Source organism: Mesoplodon mirus (assembly GCF_964341445.2).
Source record: "Mesoplodon mirus genome assembly, chromosome: 7".
In the NCBI taxonomy this organism is placed as follows: Eukaryota; Metazoa; Chordata; class Mammalia; order Artiodactyla; family Ziphiidae; genus Mesoplodon; species Mesoplodon mirus.
In genome coordinates this window covers 82,478,702-82,496,854 of record NC_138983.1, presented here as the reverse complement: position 1 = coordinate 82,496,854, position 18,153 = coordinate 82,478,702, and the positions used below count along the sequence as shown (strand labels likewise).

Genomic DNA, 18,153 nt, shown 5'->3' with positions numbered 1-18,153 from the left:
AAGTACCGGCGTGTCCTGCAGGCCTGGCTGACCCCCTCTGACTGTGTGTTGCCTCCTTCCACAGATCAGTGCCCTACAACAAGGCTACAACCAGGTGCTGAGCCAGACCCTGGATATCACCTCCCTGAAGCACGAGGCCGAGAACTTAAGGAGGGACGCCGCCATCACGTCAGGTGAGGCCCTTCTGCATTCAGGCCCCAGAGCTTCTGCCCTCCCCCTGCAGACATCACCAGTCAACCAGCGCACCTGTGCCCGTGACATGGGTGCAGCCTCAGGGATCACCCGTGTCGGTGCATTAGAGTTCTCCCTCAGTGGAGGTTTCTTGCCACCCAGTTCCGAGGGCAGGGCCTGGTAAATATTTGAGAGAATGGTATCTCTTGGCTACAAGGTCTCCTGAGCACTGGCCCCACCAGGGAGAACACAGGTCGCCTTGTGGCTTGGGTGGTTCCACAAAGCAGCCTGAGTGCAAACTAGAGCATGGACAAAATGGGGTCACTCCTTTAAGGCACCCATAGTCTCACCCATTTCAGCCGAGTGCACTTGGGCCCAAAGGAAACCATTTTCTAATTTGATCAGAGGTGGTTCCCTGATAAAGGGCTTGGGTTGGGAGAGGGGCAGCCAACGCACAGCTGTGACTGAGCTTTGATTCCCTGGATTCCTTCATTGCTTCAACATGTTTCTTGAGCTCCTTCTAGGTGTCAGGCCCCGTTCCAGGCTCCGGGGAGGGAGAGCCAAGCAAGACAGTCAGATTCCTGTACTCACAGATTTGGGAGGTGGTGACAGACAATAAAAGTAAACGGATGAATAAACAAGCCCACTTCAGAGAGCAGTGGTGCTGTGGAGAAAATAAACTGTGTGTTGTGGTGGCCAGCGCTTCAAGGGGGGAGGCCATGGGGGACCAGCTTAGTGGGTGTGCAACCATGGAACTCAGGTGGGACTTGAACCCGTGGGCTGGGACTCGAACCCAGTCAGAACCCACTATCTTTTAATCGAGATCACGCATCTGGTCTCGGGACTTAATAAAGCTCAGGTTCTTTATGTCTCATGCAGAAAGAATTCAGTGAGAGACAAAGTAAGAAGTGGATTTCTTTAGAGAGAAACACACTCCACAGACAGAGTGTGGGCCATCTCAGAAGGCTAGAGGCCCCCAAATATGGGGCGGTTAGTTTTTATGGGCTGGGTAATTTTATAGGCTAATGAGTGGGAGGATTGGGACAACTCTAATATTTTGGGGAAGGGGCGGGGATTTCGAGGCATTGGGCCACCACCCACTTTTTTTTTTTTTTTTTTCTGTACGCGGGCCTCTCACTGTTGTGGCCTCTCCCGTTGCGGAGCACAGGCTCTGGACGCGCAGGCTCAGTGGCCATGGCTCACGGGCACATCCGCTCCACGGCATGTGGGATCTTCCCGGACCGGGGCACGAACCCATGTCCCCTGCATCGGCAGGCAGCCTCTCAACCACCGCGCCACCAGGGAATCCCCACCACCCACTTTTTGACCTTTATGGTCAGCCTCGGAACTGTCCTGGTGCTGGTGCGTGTGTCATTTCGCTCATGTGTTACAATGAGCCTGTAATGGGGCTCCTGTTCCCCCTGGAATTCGAATCTTACGCCCCCTTGGACCTAGCCGATTCTAACCAGTTTATGCTGTATCCTCCACGGCTATGTCCTTCTTTTAGAGAGGACCTGTTTCAGGTGGGCAAGGACAAGCCAAGGGCAAGCGAGGCTGCGTGGAGTGAACAGGGGATTGTGGGGCTGGGCAGGGTCGGGGGGTCTGGGTTTTTATTCCAAGGGTGTTGGGAATCCAGTGGAGTTTTTTAAGCCAAAACTGACATGTCTAGAGACCTGAAGAGGATGGGACCACTCACAGACGAGGGGAGGGAGAGAAGCAGGTGACAGGGAGGAGGCAGTGAGCCTCGGAGGGGCACATCACTCTGAAAGCAGCCAGCGCGTAGCAGGAAACATGCCCACAGCTGTAGAAGGCAGGCATAGCATTGAGTCGCACGTGAATCCCCATCTCTGTATGAATCTGTGCTTTTCTTCTGCCTCACTCTGCAACTTAATCACACCCAGCCCCACCCCCTGCTGCCCCCAGGTCTCTGCTTATTCTCCTCCCTCACTTGGGATGTCCTCAGATATTTTCTGAGCCCCTCCCCCAGGCTAGGTGCTGTTCTGGGCACCAGGAATGGAAGGATGAACTCGCTGGTCCTCACCTTCCTCCCGTATGTCGGCCAGTGAAACCTCATCCAAGCATCAAGCCTGTCTCAGATCCCACCTTCTCCGATCAGGGAGTCGGACAGACCTGGGTTGGGATAATGCTTGAGATGGGCTGGACCCACTCAAAGTGTGGCAAGCCCCAGAGGGATTTCCAAGTAACTGAACTGTGTCCTGGAGGCAAAGCTCATTTTTAAAATGAAATTCTGGAGCATTTTGTGCTTTATTTCATAGACATTCTTGATTGATACCTACCACTAAAACTGGGCCTGATGTTCTTTTAAGAAAAGAACCGTAGGAGATAACCCAATACCACTGCATTTATGCACCCTTCTTCCCACTTTTAGTCAAAATGATACTACAATGCAAGAGGGAAGAGATATGGGGAGATATGTATATGCATAACTGATTCACTTGGTTATAAAGCAGAAACTAACACACCATTGTAAAGCAATTATACTCCAATAAAGATGTTTTAAAAAAATGATACTACAGTAATGGAGTAGTTATCTATTGCTGCATAACAAGTTACCCCAAAATGTAATGGATAAATCCCCAACTAATATTTATGATCTCACCCAGTATCTGTAGTTCAGGAATTTGAGAGGGGGGTGACTTAGTTCTCATGAGTTGCAGTCAACATGTCGGCTGGGACATAAGTCATGTCATCTAAAGCCTCGGGGGGAGCTGGAGGATCCCCCTTCAGAATGGCGGCTCATATGGCTATTGGCTGGAGGCCTTAGTCCCTGAGCACACATGCTTCTCTCTAGGGCTGCTTGAGTGTCATCACGACACAGCAGTTGGCTTCCCCCAGAGTGAGTGATTGGAGAGAGAGCAAAGAGGAGGCCACAGTGTGTTTTATGACCCAGCCTGAGAGGAAACAGTCCGTCATTTCCACAGTATCATATTGGTTACCCATGGCAGCCCTATTCAGGTTGGGAGGGGCTACACAAGGCATGAATTCTAGGTGGTAGGGATCATTGGGGCCATTTTGGAAGCTGGCTGCCGAGAAAAATCATAGGCGCCCTGTAACAAACATAATTTAGCCACTTTGTGTTCTTGGGACATATCGCATCATTTGACCCTTAAAATAACTCTGTGTGGGACAGACAGTGGGAGGTGAAATAGCTTCTCCAAGACCACCAAGCTAATAAGTGGTAGAGAGGGGTCCAAACTCAGAGGACTGAGAAACCAACCACCCACCCCATCAATAGTGTCCAGCAGTGCCCTCTGCCACACGCCCGTGTCCTGGCCTCTGGAGAAGAATTCCTAGAACTTCCCTGTGCTGGGACTTTGTTCCCCAGGTCCATGGTGTGGCCTCTCCTCCCAGGTTTGCCTGGCCTGTGCCCAAAAGGGGCCCCCAAAGGTTTCTCCTCTCGCTGGTGCTGACTGCCCCTCATTCTCACTGAAGCCTCAAACCCTGTTCTGTGGACTTTGCTCTCATTCCCATTCCTGCTCTGGTACCCTTGGAAAAAGCCTCCCCAGTCCTAGGAGGGCACCGGTGGTGGCCCGGGCTTGGAAAGTCTTGTCCAAACGTTGGCTGACAGCCATGGTGTTGCCAATAATCCTTCCTGCCTCTTTCACCTCCATGAGTCTTTTGTTTTGGTTTGGTTTGGTTCTTTTACAGAGATGGTGTCATCTTTGCAAAGAGACGTGTTAGTAAAGGATGGTCAAGTTCAACAACTACAACAGGAGGTGAATCAACTGAAAAGTGAGAACAAAGAAAAGGATCACCAGCTCGAAGCCCTCAGCTCCAGAGTGAGTGTCGGGTCATCAGCAAATTGTAGCTGCGAAAAGCAGACACAGTGGAGTCACATGACACACGGTGGTGAGATGAGGCCAGTGCCCAAGGACACAGGGAGGGTAGCTGCTGGGCAGGTGGCCAACTTCTCTGAAGCCTTTCAAAGGACAGCATGTATGTGGCTCAGAATAAGCATAATAGATTTTCAAATCCAGCAAACATTTTCTAACCCCTATTATAAATGAGTTTGTTTAATCCCAGCAACAAACCCACCTATGAGCATATACTGCCATTGCAAAGTTTAACATTAAACAGAATACGATCTCCCTGTGAGCACGGATGACCACACGGCTGCATCGTGGCCCCAGCACCGCTGGTTCTCATAACTGTCTTCACAGCAGAACGTCTGAAGATCCAGATGCAAACACGCAGACGCTCATTTCTTCCTTAGACTTTAGTGTGTGGAATGTCTCTATGGAAGATGGACGTGGTAGGCAAGCAAAGAGCTTTTCACATGTAACTTTGACTATTTGCAAATCTTGCCTTCAATGCTAACTTGAGAATCCTGCCCCTATAGGATAAGATTTCTCAGTATTTGCATGATGTGCCTGTTTCTGTGAGTCAAGGTAAAACCTCAAAGCTTTCATCTCAGGTGGCAACTCAGAGATTCCCAGAGGCTACCCGATAGCTAGGTCTGCATGGGGGTGGGGTGAGAACAGATCTTGAGGTTCCAAGGAAAAGGCACAGTAAGTAATACCTGGTACGTAGTACCATACCCAGTTTGGAGCTGGTGAAAGGCACTGCACGAGCTTTGGGATCAGACAGACCAGGGTCCAATCCCAGAGCTTTCTTTTATTGTAACTTATTTGGCCTCCATTTCCCCATGTGTGAAATGGGGATGACAAAATCGTTTTCCGAGAAGTGGGAGGCTGGTTTTCGTTGTGCTCTTCGGCCTCTGCCCGAGGTCGGCTGCCTGGCCAAGCCCTCTGCATTCGTTTCTCCCAAGCAGAGTGTCTTCCCAGGCATGTGCTATAGCTGTTTAATGTGGTGTGTGTGTGTGTGTGTGTGTGTGTGTGTGTGTGTGTGTGTGTGTGTGTGTTGGGGACGGGAAGGGGATGCAGAGCTGGTGCTAAGTAGAAGGAATCTGCAAAGACAGCACCTGCTTGGCTCTTCTACCTCCTGAAGTGCCTTTGGATGATTTATGTCCCCGTTTCCCCTTCCTCATTGACCTCAGAATGAGGTCCCTTCTCCTCTAGACTGTGCTGGCCAATAGTACAAGGGCTCGTCACCACCAAGGGTACTGCTCTTGTGAACATTTGATATGCCTTTTTTTTTAATGACATACATCATGTGTGTTAATTTTAGAAAAATAAGTAGATGACATTGAGAAGAAAAAATAAAAAGAGGAGAGAGGAAATGCTACCTTCAGAAATCAGTGTTAATATTTTCATGTATGTTCTTCCAGTCTTATTTCTATATATTGCCTAGAAATCAATCAATCATTTTATAGTGAATTTATAATATACACATTTTTAAAATTTTTAAATACTTATTATTTTCCCGTTCTAATAAATCAATGCTCTTATCATTCGTCTTAAAAGCTACATACTTTCTCCTGGATGTACCCAGTGTTATAAAGTGGTCTGCTGTTCTAAACAACACTTGGGTTGTTTCCTCTTTTTTTTTTTTTCTTCCACTGTTACTGACAATTCTGTGAAGAGCATCCTTGAAACTACAGATTTACTTATTTCTCCAGTCATTGTCCTTAAGGTACATTCCTAAAGTGGGAATTGCTGGGTCAAAAGAAGGCACATCCATCCTTATGCCCTTAATGCCTGTTGCCAAGCCGCTCTCGGGCAAGACAGCTCCGTTTACCCGTCCACACCAGTCAGGGCAGTTGTGTCTTTGAGATGCAACCTGCACAAAAGCCCTAAGATGGACCTGGGCTCACTGGCTTGGCCCGTTCCACTCTCACTGGTCACAGCGTGAAAACATCCCAATTCCTGCACCCTAAGTACCCAGAGCCTACAAAGCTGGATTTCCCCTGCAGTGAAGCTTGCTGGCTTTTGAAGAGGAATTTAGACGCTCTATTCCTCAGAACTCATGAGAGGGGTGAACTGGGAACGACTGCAGGATCCCGTGCTCCCATCACACAAATGGTCTCGCCTCTCAGAATTCAGAGGTGTGATTGCGTTATACAGCAGGAAACACTCCTGGGCGTGAACACAGGTACTTGGGACCCCCAGCCAAGCCCCCGTGGCCTTGTCCTTTTTCTCCACAGTGCTCAGTGCTGAAAGAAGAGTTACAGAAGGAAGATGCCCAGAAGGAGAAGTGGGAAGCCCAAGAGAAAGAGTTAAAACTCTGCAAAACCGTGCGTTGAACCTCCTGACCCCTAGGTGTCCACTGAAAGCCTAGATTGGGGCCTTCAGGGTTTTGGAGGGGTTCCTTGGCCCATTAGCTAGCACAAGCTCTGGGGCTTTCTGGGTGTTTGTCTGTTAATGTAGTCTCCTAATTCTTTGATTTGCTAGCCTCAAAGAGATGGGTGAAAAGACCATGGAAAACACACTCTCCCCAGATTTTCTGGGCAGTTGGCTCAAGGCCCCTCATCAGGATTCCCCTGGGGAAAGGGACGAGAGGTGGCCACCGTATGCTGCTAGAAATTCAACGTGGTCCCTACCCCTGGACTTGTGATGCCCAGACTTTCATGATCCACTGTCACAAGTTTTATCACAGCCCTGAACACTGTTATTAACACAACTCTTCTTGAAATATTTTTACTTAAATACATTCAATTTTACAACAATTCATAAAAACAAAATAAAAAGCAAATGTATCACTGGCCTTGTATGGAAGGTGAACATAAAAATGAATACAATGAAAAGATGGCCACTCAATGTAAATGTTCACCCCCTGTACCGGCCCGAACCCTCGTGCACATCACCAGGCATACGTTTTCCATCCGTTGGGAAGCCCGGTGCCTGGGACAGGGGGAGGAGACGTGTGTTCTTCTCTCTGTCAGGAACACACTTCTCTGCCTCAAATGAGAAAAAAGAAAAATGTCATTGTTCTTTTCTTCCAAACTGTGCCCATTGTGTCTTCCAAACAGCCCTTATTTAGATTGAACTCAAAAATATACCCCAAGGAAAGAGATTCTAATGAGTGGATAGGTATCTTGTACTGTTTAATCCAGGATCCATGCTGATCTTCAAAAGAAACTCAAATTTTCCCTCACCCAGCCCTTTCATTGCATCCGTTGAAAGAAAGTCTACTTTGCCTCAAAGATGTGGAATTGTCCCCCAAGGGAAGGAATGAAGCGAATCCCAGACTAGGTTTCTGCCTTAATGAACCGGATGAAATGAGTTGTGAAGTTGACTTCCCTGTTGTTGGAACTCTTTCAGCAAATCCATGACATGGAAAAAGAAATGAGGAAGCTCAGGGTGGAGCTGAAAAGGAGCAGTACCGAGCAGAGCCTGATCTCTATGACGCTGTGGGAAAAGAGCAAGGTATGGCAGGGACAGGTTGGCCTGGGAACCACTCTGGGGCCAGCACTCCACCTGCATCATCTCTGTTCATCCTCACAATGACCCCATGCGGTCTATACTGGTATTAACCCCACTTTACAGTCGGGAAAACTGAGGCTCACAGAGGTGAAGGAAGTTATCCAAGTTCACTTGCATAAAGTAGTTGTGGCAGAACTTGAATCCAGGTCTGCCTGACTCCAAAGCTCCTGTGTGTAACCACAACCCTAGACTGCCTTCAGATCTTAATTGTGAAATTATCTAAGAAAGAATTGATCCATTAAATCAAGTTTGCCAATGATGTTGATCCAACTTAAATTCTCATATTGATTTTTTTTGTCTTTTTGTTCCATCATTGAGAATGTTTTTAAAAATCTCAACATGTTTGTCATTTGTGTGTTTCTTATTTTAATATGAACGATGTTTGCTTTATATATTTTGAGGCTGTGTTACTAGGTGCATATAAATTTAGAATCCTAATACTTCCTGTAGAGCAAAACTTTAGATCATCATGAAATATCCCTTTTCATCTCTAGTAGTGTTTCTCCCTTAATGTCTCCTTTGTCATTTAGCTTCATCACTGGCTTTCTGTTGGTTAGAGTTTTCATACCATATCTTTTTCATACGTTCTCTGTCAATTTTTGTCTTAAGGTTTAGACATATGCCTTCAAATAGCGTATCATTTTTACAAAATACAGTTTGACCATCTTTGACTTTTAGTCCATTTATATTATGTAATTACTCATGTACTGGGGTTTAAATCTACCTTCTTGCTCAATACCACTTGTACCATCTGTGGTATGTTCCTTTTTCTCTCCTTTCTTGCCTCCTTCTGAGTGGATGGTTTTCTCTTATTCCACTTTCCCCCTCTATTAGCTTGGAAATATTTCACTTTTTTACTATTCTCTTAGTAATAGTAAGACAATAGCATTCATCCTTGACTCACCAAAATCACACATTAATTAAGTTTTTCACTCTTCTACTATTCTCTTAGTAGTCATCCTAAAGACTACAATATGCATTCTTTTTTTTTTTTTCGGTACGCGGGCCTCTCACTGTTATGGCCTCTTCCGTTGTGGAGCACAGGCTCCGGATGCACAGGCTCAGCGGCCATGGCTCACGGGCCCAGCCGCTCCGTGGCATGTGGGATCCTCCCGGACCGGAACACGAACCCATGTCCCCTGCATCGGCAGGCAGACTCTCAACCGCTGCGCCACCAGGGAAGCCCTGCATTCTTAACTTACCAAGAGACAATAGTAGTTGATAATTATGCCCTTCTCCTTGACAGTGCAATGAGTTTCAAACACCTTAACTTCACTTACCCCCTCCAGATTTATAAGCCATTACTGTCATTTTCTAAACTCCTCTTGATACTTAAAACCCCACAAGACATTATTAGTGTTTTTCTATAGTCAGTATCATATCCACACATTACCCTTACTGTTGCTTGTCTTTTCTGCATCTCTGATCACCCACCTGGGTTCATTTTTCTTGTGTCTGAAGAATACCCTTTAATGTTTTCCCTCATTGTGGCTCTGCTGATGACAAATTCTCAAATGTGCCTGTGTGTCTGTCTGGAGATGTATATTTAACCTTCATTCTTAAAACACATTTGACTGCGTATTGAATTCTACAATGGCAACTCTTTTCTTTCAGCACATTAGATACAGCATTAGATATGTCACTATTGTCTTGTGGCTCCTATTATTTCTATTTAGAAGTCATCTGTAAGCCTAACTGTTGTACCTTTGCATAATCTGTCTTTTTCTCCGGTTGCTTTTAAGATTGTCTTTTCCCTTGATTTCCAGCAGTTTTATTATGGTTTATCTAGGTGTGGATTCAGTTTTATTTACCTCGTTGAGTTCGTAGGGGCTTCTTGAATCCCTGGCTTGGTGTTTTGCCTTAGTTCAGGTGCTTGGGCTCTGTACCACACAGGCAGTGGGGAGCTCCTAAGGCTTCTGAACAAGTGACTGATGCAATGACATTCGTGGACAGTAATCAGGGTGAAAATGATAGTTACAATTTCTCACGTACTAGGAGTTACCTTGAACATTTCATCTCTTCATCTTCACAACAGCGCTGTGATCTAGAATTCATCCTCTCCATTTTACAGATGAGAAAGTCAAGGCTACCAGTTACTAGTAAAGTAACTAGCCCAATGGCACAGTCGGTTTTGTCTGACTCCAGGTTCGTCTGACTTCAGTGACCCTGGCGTAGCAAACAGCCACATGCTACTGTTTACACTGAAATTAATGAAAATTAACTAAAATTTTTAGTTCAGTTCCTCTGTCACACCATCCCCATTTCGAGTGCTCGATCCCCAGATGTGGCTGGTGGCTGCCGTACTAGACAACACAGCCTCGCTCAGAGTACCTGTATCGTTGCAGAAAGTTCTGTTGCGCAGAGCTGCCTTACAGCTGGGTAACTCTCACAGTACCGTTAAGATTGCACTGGAAGAAACTAAACTCGAGGCGAGGAGGCCACTTGTCACAGTCCAGCTTGCATGTGAGAGGGGTTGGAGGACAGGCATGAGACCCCCGAGTGTGAGAGAGGGAGCAGGGCGGCTGTTGAAGGTGACTCTGAGGCCTGGGGACGGGAACGGGGGCTGTTCATGCAGAGCACAGATAAGGGCAGAGTCCAAGGCTGGACTTGGCTTTTGCAGCATATGAAAAAGGCTACTGACATAGAAGTCAGAGCATGTTTAGACCTGGGAGAAAACTAAGGCCCAGAGAGCTTAGATGACTTTTCCAAGGTAACGGAGCTGGGTAGAGGCTCTTCCACTGGACCACACTACTCAGAAGAAAGCTCTTAAGGGCTTTTCTGGGTCTTTTATTACATCCCTGTGATCCCCCTCTTCAGATCCCTAAAAACACAGCCTGTGAATTTGTTTCAGCACAAAAACTTTCCATTTATTTACGAGAGTTTGCCTCATTTCCTGTTAGTGCCAGGGCCCAGGGCTCAGCAGGTGCATCCAAGAACTGAGCAGCTGCGAGGCCTACACTGGCCAGCCAAGGGTAGCGTGGAGCACACCCAAGCTTACCGTGTGTTGACTGTTACCCAAGCAAGGGGGAAAAAGTAGGCAAGCTTCTCCACTTTAAAGGCCTTCCTTTTCAGGCTGCAATTCTTAATAGACATTGCTTTGGCAAGCCTCCAGAGAGGTTACCACCAGTGAGTGTGCTCAAAGTGGTGACGACAAACAGTTATGATAATAAACCCAATCATAACATTTCCAAGTACCCATCACGAGTTATTAGAACGAGACTGTACGGCGGACATTCCCGTCCACCTTTCATAGGTTACAACGGTACTTAACACACTCACAGAGCCCTTAAGCACTATTCCAAACATTGAATCCCCACAATGACTCTATGCAGTGATACTAGTATCATCATCCCCATTTGACGGATGAGGACACTGAGTCACGGAGCAGTGAAATAACTTTCCGAGTGTCGTACGGCTTGTTAGGGACCGAGCTGGGATGGGAGTGTGCGGTAGAACATAGTTGAGCCCCGGGTGCAGAGCTCGGCCCTTTCCCGTAGGGGGCAACTCCCTGTGAGTTTGCCTCCACCCTGTGCATGCCTGTGACCGCTGTTGCTGGGCTGCAGCTGTCCCTACCCCTCAGGGACTCCCCCACTGCCATTAGCCCCCCCAGAAGGGTTTCCCCAGAGGGCATGATGATCACATTAGCAGCAAGCCCTCGGTTTCATCATCCTTTCAGGTTGAAGAGAAGCTTCGGGAGGATTCCAGAAGGAAATTGCTTCAGCTGCAAGAAATGAGGAACAGAGCAAACCTCATTAAAGCCAATTTGGAAAGGGCAGTAGGTCAGGTAGGCGTGCTGCAGAGCCCCTTCACGGGCCCGTGCTCTCCACGGAATCCCGCACCCAAGCGGCCGGCAGGGATGAATGAGGAGGAAGACGGCCTGCCTTAGTTCACCCGCTTATTTTCTATACGAAGAAGTGTCTAGAAAGAACTAGAGCTGAGATTCTATCTAGATCTAGAGCCTGAGCTTTTAACCACGATGCTCTACTACTTCGCTATTAGTTACTAAGCTAAGCATCATTTTTCTGTGTTTTGAAGAAAGTTTCGTGAACCTTTGTCCCGCCCCCAAAGGTAGTGGAAATGACTCCTGTGTTAGTCCTGTCCCCCATCAGCTGCAGTTCCCCTTCCCCTCATTTCAGATGAAGATCAACAGTTCTCGGGAAACTCAGCAGTGTTTGCTGCAAGAAGAGTTACGGCAGCATCTGGCAGAGAAGGAGAAGCTGACCGAGGAAAGGCTACAGCAAGAGGAGAAGCTGAAAGCCAGAGTCAAGCGGCTAATGGCAGAGAAATCGGTAAGGTGGTCCCCGTCCTTCTCTTTACTACTGGAAACTGATGAAATGGGCTTTCCTATGAGAAACAGAGGGCACGTACTTAGATGGAGGAATCTCAGCAACTCCTCGTTGGGAACTAAATTAATTAAAGAGGGTGAATGATGTAGGAGGAATTAACATGAAGCTTGAATCCTAAAACTCAGAGATCAACTTGAAGATCAACTTGAAGAGGCAAGTTTATTGAAATGTCTAGAAATGGTACTTTGTTTATATACCGCAGCTGATTTTACTGATACAAATCCCAGTCGTTACTGCGGGTCCTGGTTTGTGTCTAAGTGTGTGCAAGACCAACCAATAGTATTTCAGTCTTTTGCTTTCTCTTCATGCATATCAGGGGAAACACATGGCCAAAACGGCTACTTACTTTTCCAGAAACCAGCCAATTAGAGGATACTTTACAGTGGCACCTCTCAACTCAAAGGTGTCCACGGATCATATGGGGATGTTGTTGAAATGCAGATTGTGACTCAGCAGGTCTCGGGTGGGGGGAGCCTGGGATTCTGCATTTCTGAACAGCTCCCAGCTGGTACCGATAGCACAGCTCTGCAGACTACATTTTCAGCCACAAAGTCTTAGAAGAAGGTTTTCCCCAAGTTGGCCGATAAGAACCACCTGGGTCTTCCCTGGTGGCGCAGTGCGTTGAGAGTCTGCCTGCCGATGCAGGGGACACCGGTTCATGCCTCGGTCCGGGAGGATCCCACATGCCGCGGAGCGGCTGGGCCCGTGAGCCATGGCCACTGAGCCTGCGTGTCCGGAGCCTGTGCTCCGCAACCGGAGAGGCCACAAGAGTGAGAGGCCCGCGTAACGTGGAAAAAAAATAAATAAATAAAGCCCCTCCAGGGACTTCCCTGGTGTTCCAGTTGTTAAGACTCTGTGCTTCTGCTGCAGGGGGCACGGTTTCAATCCCCGGTCAGGGAACTAAGATCCCGCATGCCGCATGGTGCAGGCAAAAAAAAAAAAAGCCCCTCCAGGAGCAAATTTGGTGTGATTGTTCAGAGATGAGACCAGAATGACAACAAGTGGAAACCCAAGCTTAGAAGAACATTAGAAGAAAAAAAGAAATAAAACATGGGGAGGGAACATGGGGGGATCTCTTATTTATAATGATGCTAAGTAGGTAGGAAAGTTGGAAATCTTCCTAGATGTGACTTTGTATTCGAAATGAAATTTTTAAATTCCTTCTCTGCTGAAGCCCTGTAATGATATTTTCCAAGGTACTAAGTAAGTGACAGGGTTTCTGCTAATCCATGATTTGTTCATGTTTCTTCAAATACAAGAGAGGGAGATTGTGATCACTGATAAAGCTGCTGTCCTCACCATTCTGGCCACAGGAGCAGTCCTTCAGTGATCTAGGAGCCAAGTGCAAAGGGTCCCGACATGAGGAAGTCATTCAGTGTCAGAAAAAGGCCTTATCTGAGCTTTGTGTGCGAATTAAAGAACTTGAGAAGGCCAGCTTGTCAAGTAAGTTTCCTCCTGCCTAGTCACCCCTCTGTGCTGAGAACCATGGGCCCCAGACTTGAGGGTTCACTTTAGGGACTAACCAATTTGCCAGGACCACCATCTTCTATCCCCATCATTTCATAACTAAAAAAACATAGTTATAAAAAAAAGATGGGCAGGAAAAAAAATAGATGTGTAGGCATGAGCTCAGAGTCAAGAGCAGGCCTTGATATTAAATAAACAGGATTTCATGAAAAACTCAGAACCTTGTCCTTCTTTTTCTTATTTCACTGTGGCCCAGTGGAAACTTTTTCATAGATGCATGCTGTGCAAGGACCAACCTTGGGGAACTTCCCAGGATAAATACCCTGTTTAGAGGGAATAGGGCTTTCAAGAAACCAAGCTTGCTGCTAGGTGGAGCCCTGGGCTAGGACACAGAAGCCTGGGTTCAAGTCCATCCTCACACCTGTGGCCGAAGGCTCCCCCTCAGTGCCCCCGCCCTGGGAGGCTGCAGCCTCATATGAGCTGTGTGGCCTTGGACAAGTCATGTCACCTCTCTGGGCCTCGATGCCTCACCTGCCAAGGGAGGATGGTGAGCTAATTAGTACTGGCCTGTGGTAAGTGTCCAGTAAATAGCAGCTGTGACTTTTACATGCAGTAACTTCTTCCTGAGCCTTTCTTTTGAGTGTAAATTATTTCTTTTATAGATCACAAGGACCACATGGATGAATCATTTCTAGACTTAAAGACCCTCGGGATGGAAAAAAATGTTCGGAAAATATTGGATGCAAAACCTGACTTGCCAACTTTTTCAAGAGTAGAGATCGGAACGGTAACCAAAGAAACTTTGTCTCTGCATTGACTGACACGTGGGGAGGGTGGGCATGAGGACAGACACTAGCCGTGTGCCCTGGCACCACTGTATACATCATTGGTTCGAGGCCAGGTCCTCCCTGATGGGCTAACACCTGTATGGACTGGTTGGTGCCTGGCCGTACCAGTGATCCAATGTTTGAATAGAAAGGTGGCTTCCCATCGTGTACAGCATGATATAACATTGCACTGATGCTGGCCCGGACAATCTCTGGGCCCTCCTTTTCACATCACATGTTGTATTCTGCAGAAAAGATTCAACAAGCTAATGTACAACATTATGCCATGAGCTTGCCTAACATTTGCTTTTTGCTATAAACTGAAAAACATGAACACATAAAGGGCAGCAGAAGGGAGCCATGATGATTAAGAAGACACAAGTTCTAGAATCAGAGACCTGTGTCCTAATCCCAGCTCTGCAAGCTCTGTGACCTTGGGCAGGCTCCTAACCTTTCTGGGACTTCAATTTCCCAGCTGTAAAATGATGATGGAAAAATTAAAGGAGATCATTATGTAAAGTGCTTATCCCAGTGCCTAGCTCATAGCGAGCACTTTAATAGATGATAGTTATTATTGTCAAACAGTATTTAAAGAGTATTATCCAAGAAAACCTTCCTTTCTTAGGGAGCATAGTTTGTGTTTTCCAGGATTTTCAGAAGTACTTTGATTGTTAGGTTGAAGGTGCCCTGTATCCTAAATGGATGTTTGATCGGGTGTTTGACTGACACATGACAATGGACAGCTCAGGCCAGCGTGGCTTGCTGCGGCAGCTGGTCTAAACCAGCTTTTGGAAAACATAATAAAGCCATCCTCTCTGTACCAGCATTTTCTCCTACAATTTTTCTAGACATTTGCTCACACGTCTAGAGATGTGAGTCTTCAGAAACTTGTTGGTCTTCCTGATAAAATCGAACCTTCCTTCTCTGAGGTTGGGAGTAGAGGGACCGTCTCCAGGTGGGGAGCTCAGCTGGATCTCACGTCCTGATGGTCCTGCTTCCAAGACCTTCTCCTTGGCAACAAGCCCTCATCCCACCACTGACACCACAGAGCAGGAAACCTCCTAACTCTCAATCCTCCAAGGTTGGCAGTAATTAAATGAAAGAGCAGGAGGAAGAATAGCTGACATCTATGAACTGCTTACTGTGTGCCAGGCGTTGAGCTCAGCCGGCTCCATGCCTTATGTCATTTAACCATCGTAGCAGCCTTGTGTCATAGTTACTATTATTGTCCCCATTTAACAGATAAGAAAAATTAAGGCTTCAGGAGGTCAAGTACCTCACCCAAGGTCACAGAATAATGATTGAAGACACACCAGGGGTGTGTCCCTGATGGTCTGTCTGCTAGCCTGCAGAGACCGGGTGGGGACTGTGTGCTTGGATCCTGTAGCCCAGGCTCTTCCTTAGTGACCCTCCCCTCAGGAAAAGAGGGGGCGTCTGGAGAGGTATAGAGGATGCAGCTCAGGGTAGCTGAAGACACTGAGCAGCATCTCAGGTTCATTTTGCAGCAGATCTGCCCGGTTTATTGTCATCTTCAGATACCCTCTTTTATTCTCATCTCCATAGATACATAGACAAATATGTCCACTCTTATCTATCACAGTCACTTTGGGGGCCATTATAGTTTTTTAGTTGTTTTGTTTTTAATCTCAGAGGTTTTCAGGGTAGTGCCAACAAATGCTAGGGCTAAGAGATGCTCATGGCAAGCATTAAAAGCCAATTTATTTTTTAAGGAGGCTTATTAGGGTTATTTGTAGTCGTTCAGATCGGGTAACCTATTCAGACTGGTGGCCATTCCATGCAGTCATTTGGGTTTCCAGCAGCCAGCTGGCTGGTTGGGGTCTTAGGGAGATGCAGCTGCAAACACTATCTGCATTGTCTCTGGAAAGGGTCTGAAGTGATGCCCACCCACCAGGTTCCAGAGCTAGGAGAAGGTTGGGCCAAATTTTGTGAGGGTATGGTTTCTGCTGCACAGAAATGAGATTCCTTTAATAAAAAGGAGGGAGGCTATTTTCCACTTAACCTTCATTCGTTCATTCCACAAACATGCCCACTATGCACCACTTGGTGCCAGGTGCCATGCTGGGCACAAGGAGGGAGATAGTGAGCAAAAGCCGCATGGTCCCCATTTTTCTGGAGCTTGTCTTCTCAACATCAGCGGTACTGATTTTTTGAGCCAGGTAACTCTTTGTTTGGGAGACTGCCCTATGCATCGTGGGGTGTCTAGCAGCATCCTTGTCCTCTACCCACTAGACGCCAGCAGCAATTATGACAACCACAAATGTGTCCAGGCATTGCTAAATGTCCTGGAGGGGGTAGGGTGGCCAGAGTCACCCCCGGTTGAGAACCACTGGCCTAAAGGGAAGACAGACGAGACGGTGGCCAAAGAACGGCATAAGTGATGCATCATTTCAAAGGCAGTCGTGCTCTGAAGTGGTAGGAACACAGTCATATAGAAAGCAGTTCACAGAGTCAGACTGGATTTAAAACCAACTCTCTTGGCGTGGACATATATACACACACACGCTACCAAAGGTAAAATAGATAGCTCGTGGGAAGCAGCTGCATCGCACAGGGAGAGCAGGTCGGTGCTGTGTGTCTACCTAGAGGGGTGGGATAGGGAGGGTGGGAGGGAGACGCAAGAGGCAGGGGATATGGGGATATATGGATACGTATAGCTGATTCACTTTTTGATACAGCAGAAACTAACACACCATTGTAAAGCAATTATACTCCAATAAAGATGTTAAAAAAATTAACTCTCTCAAATTATTCTTTAGTATCTTTCCAGTTCTTCCATTATTCTTTGGGTTATTCTTCTGGATGTAGAAAATCATAATGGAATGCCAAGAGAGTTTTTCTTCTTTTTTTTTATTTCAGCCTCAAAATGGCCTTTCCAGCCCAGGGTCCATCATGGTCTCTGAGAAGTTAAGGAAAATGGATGTGGCTGAGGCTTTAGATCTTAGTGAAAAGCTGGTAGGTATACCCAGCATCAGTCCCCTCCTGTCCAAACCTGCGTGCCCTGCAGATAGTTTAAACATCAACTCCACATACATTTTAGTTGTTACAGTAGGTCCACGAGACCCATCTCCTATCCCAGCATGGGCTGGAAATTGCAGAGCCCAATTCCTTGCAAGACTGGGTAGTAAGAATGAATGTTTATGTCTGTTGTCATTCCCCCTCCACCCCTCCCCCCAATTCTCAAAAAGGCATAGTGTAAATGGATGCGGGGGAAAATGAAAGTCGTACTAAAAACCCCAAATGCACTCATTTGCAAAGCATGTGTTTCTTCTCTGCAACTGCAGAAAATGAATGAAACAGAATTAGACGTTTGCCTCCTCAAAGGGGCCACCAGCGGTCTTGGGCCAGGCCTCTTACCTGCGAAATGCTTTCTCGTAGTACATGGACATGAGCAAAACCCTCGGGACTTTGATGAACATCAAAGGTATGTCAGGTCACGTGTCCATGAAACACCTCTCCCCAAAAGAGAGGGAGAGAGTCTACCAGCTTCGACAAAGAGACCTGTACCTGGTGTTTGATAAGATCACCCTACTCAAGAACCAGCTGCAGAGAAAAGAGGAGCTTTTGAGACGATACGAGAAGGACATTGAACAGCTCAAGTATGGCCCATGTCTCCGGCAAAAGGCCCAGGCCTCCATTCTCCAGGCTAAACCTCGGTGCAGCTGCAGACCCGTAGGGACCAGGACAAGAGGACAGAGGCCTGGGTGTGGAGTGGGGAGGCGGGATGGTGACTCAGGGCCTGATGGACCCAAGTCTCTGGGCAAGAAAGCAGCAGTTAAAGTACCCTACTGTTAAGGAATAAGGTGCACCTTTTATAAATGTGTCTGATGTTTCACCATGTGTGTGCTTTTCATAATTCCATCCTATTTTCAGTGGTATCCGTTCCCCCACCCTCTCTGGAAAATTGGGAGGGGCTGGTAGCATAACCTGTGCCCCCTTCATGCTGCACGTCCACAGCCAATGGGCTATTTATTCTGCCCT

The 18,153-nt window shown here is 47.1% G+C and overlaps 1 protein-coding gene across 1 annotated transcript in view; it reads left to right on the top strand.

The window, feature by feature from the left end:
* Positions 1-18,153, top strand: part of LOC309808835 (forkhead-associated domain-containing protein 1-like) — a gene marked incomplete at both ends in the record, with an annotated part of 87,621 nt that overhangs the window by 60,967 nt on the left and 8,501 nt on the right. The window contains 10 exons of the mRNA XM_082629408.1: positions 65-173; positions 3,841-3,971; positions 6,236-6,325; positions 7,353-7,457; positions 11,191-11,292; positions 11,717-11,776; positions 13,180-13,303; positions 13,990-14,114; positions 17,032-17,127; positions 17,551-17,771. Of these exons, the coding sequence (XP_082485534.1) occupies positions 65-173; positions 3,841-3,971; positions 6,236-6,325; positions 7,353-7,457; positions 11,191-11,292; positions 11,717-11,776; positions 13,180-13,303; positions 13,990-14,114; positions 17,032-17,127; positions 17,551-17,771 (1,163 nt within the window). The remainder of the gene's footprint in view (positions 1-64; positions 174-3,840; positions 3,972-6,235; positions 6,326-7,352; positions 7,458-11,190; positions 11,293-11,716; positions 11,777-13,179; positions 13,304-13,989; positions 14,115-17,031; positions 17,128-17,550; positions 17,772-18,153) is intronic.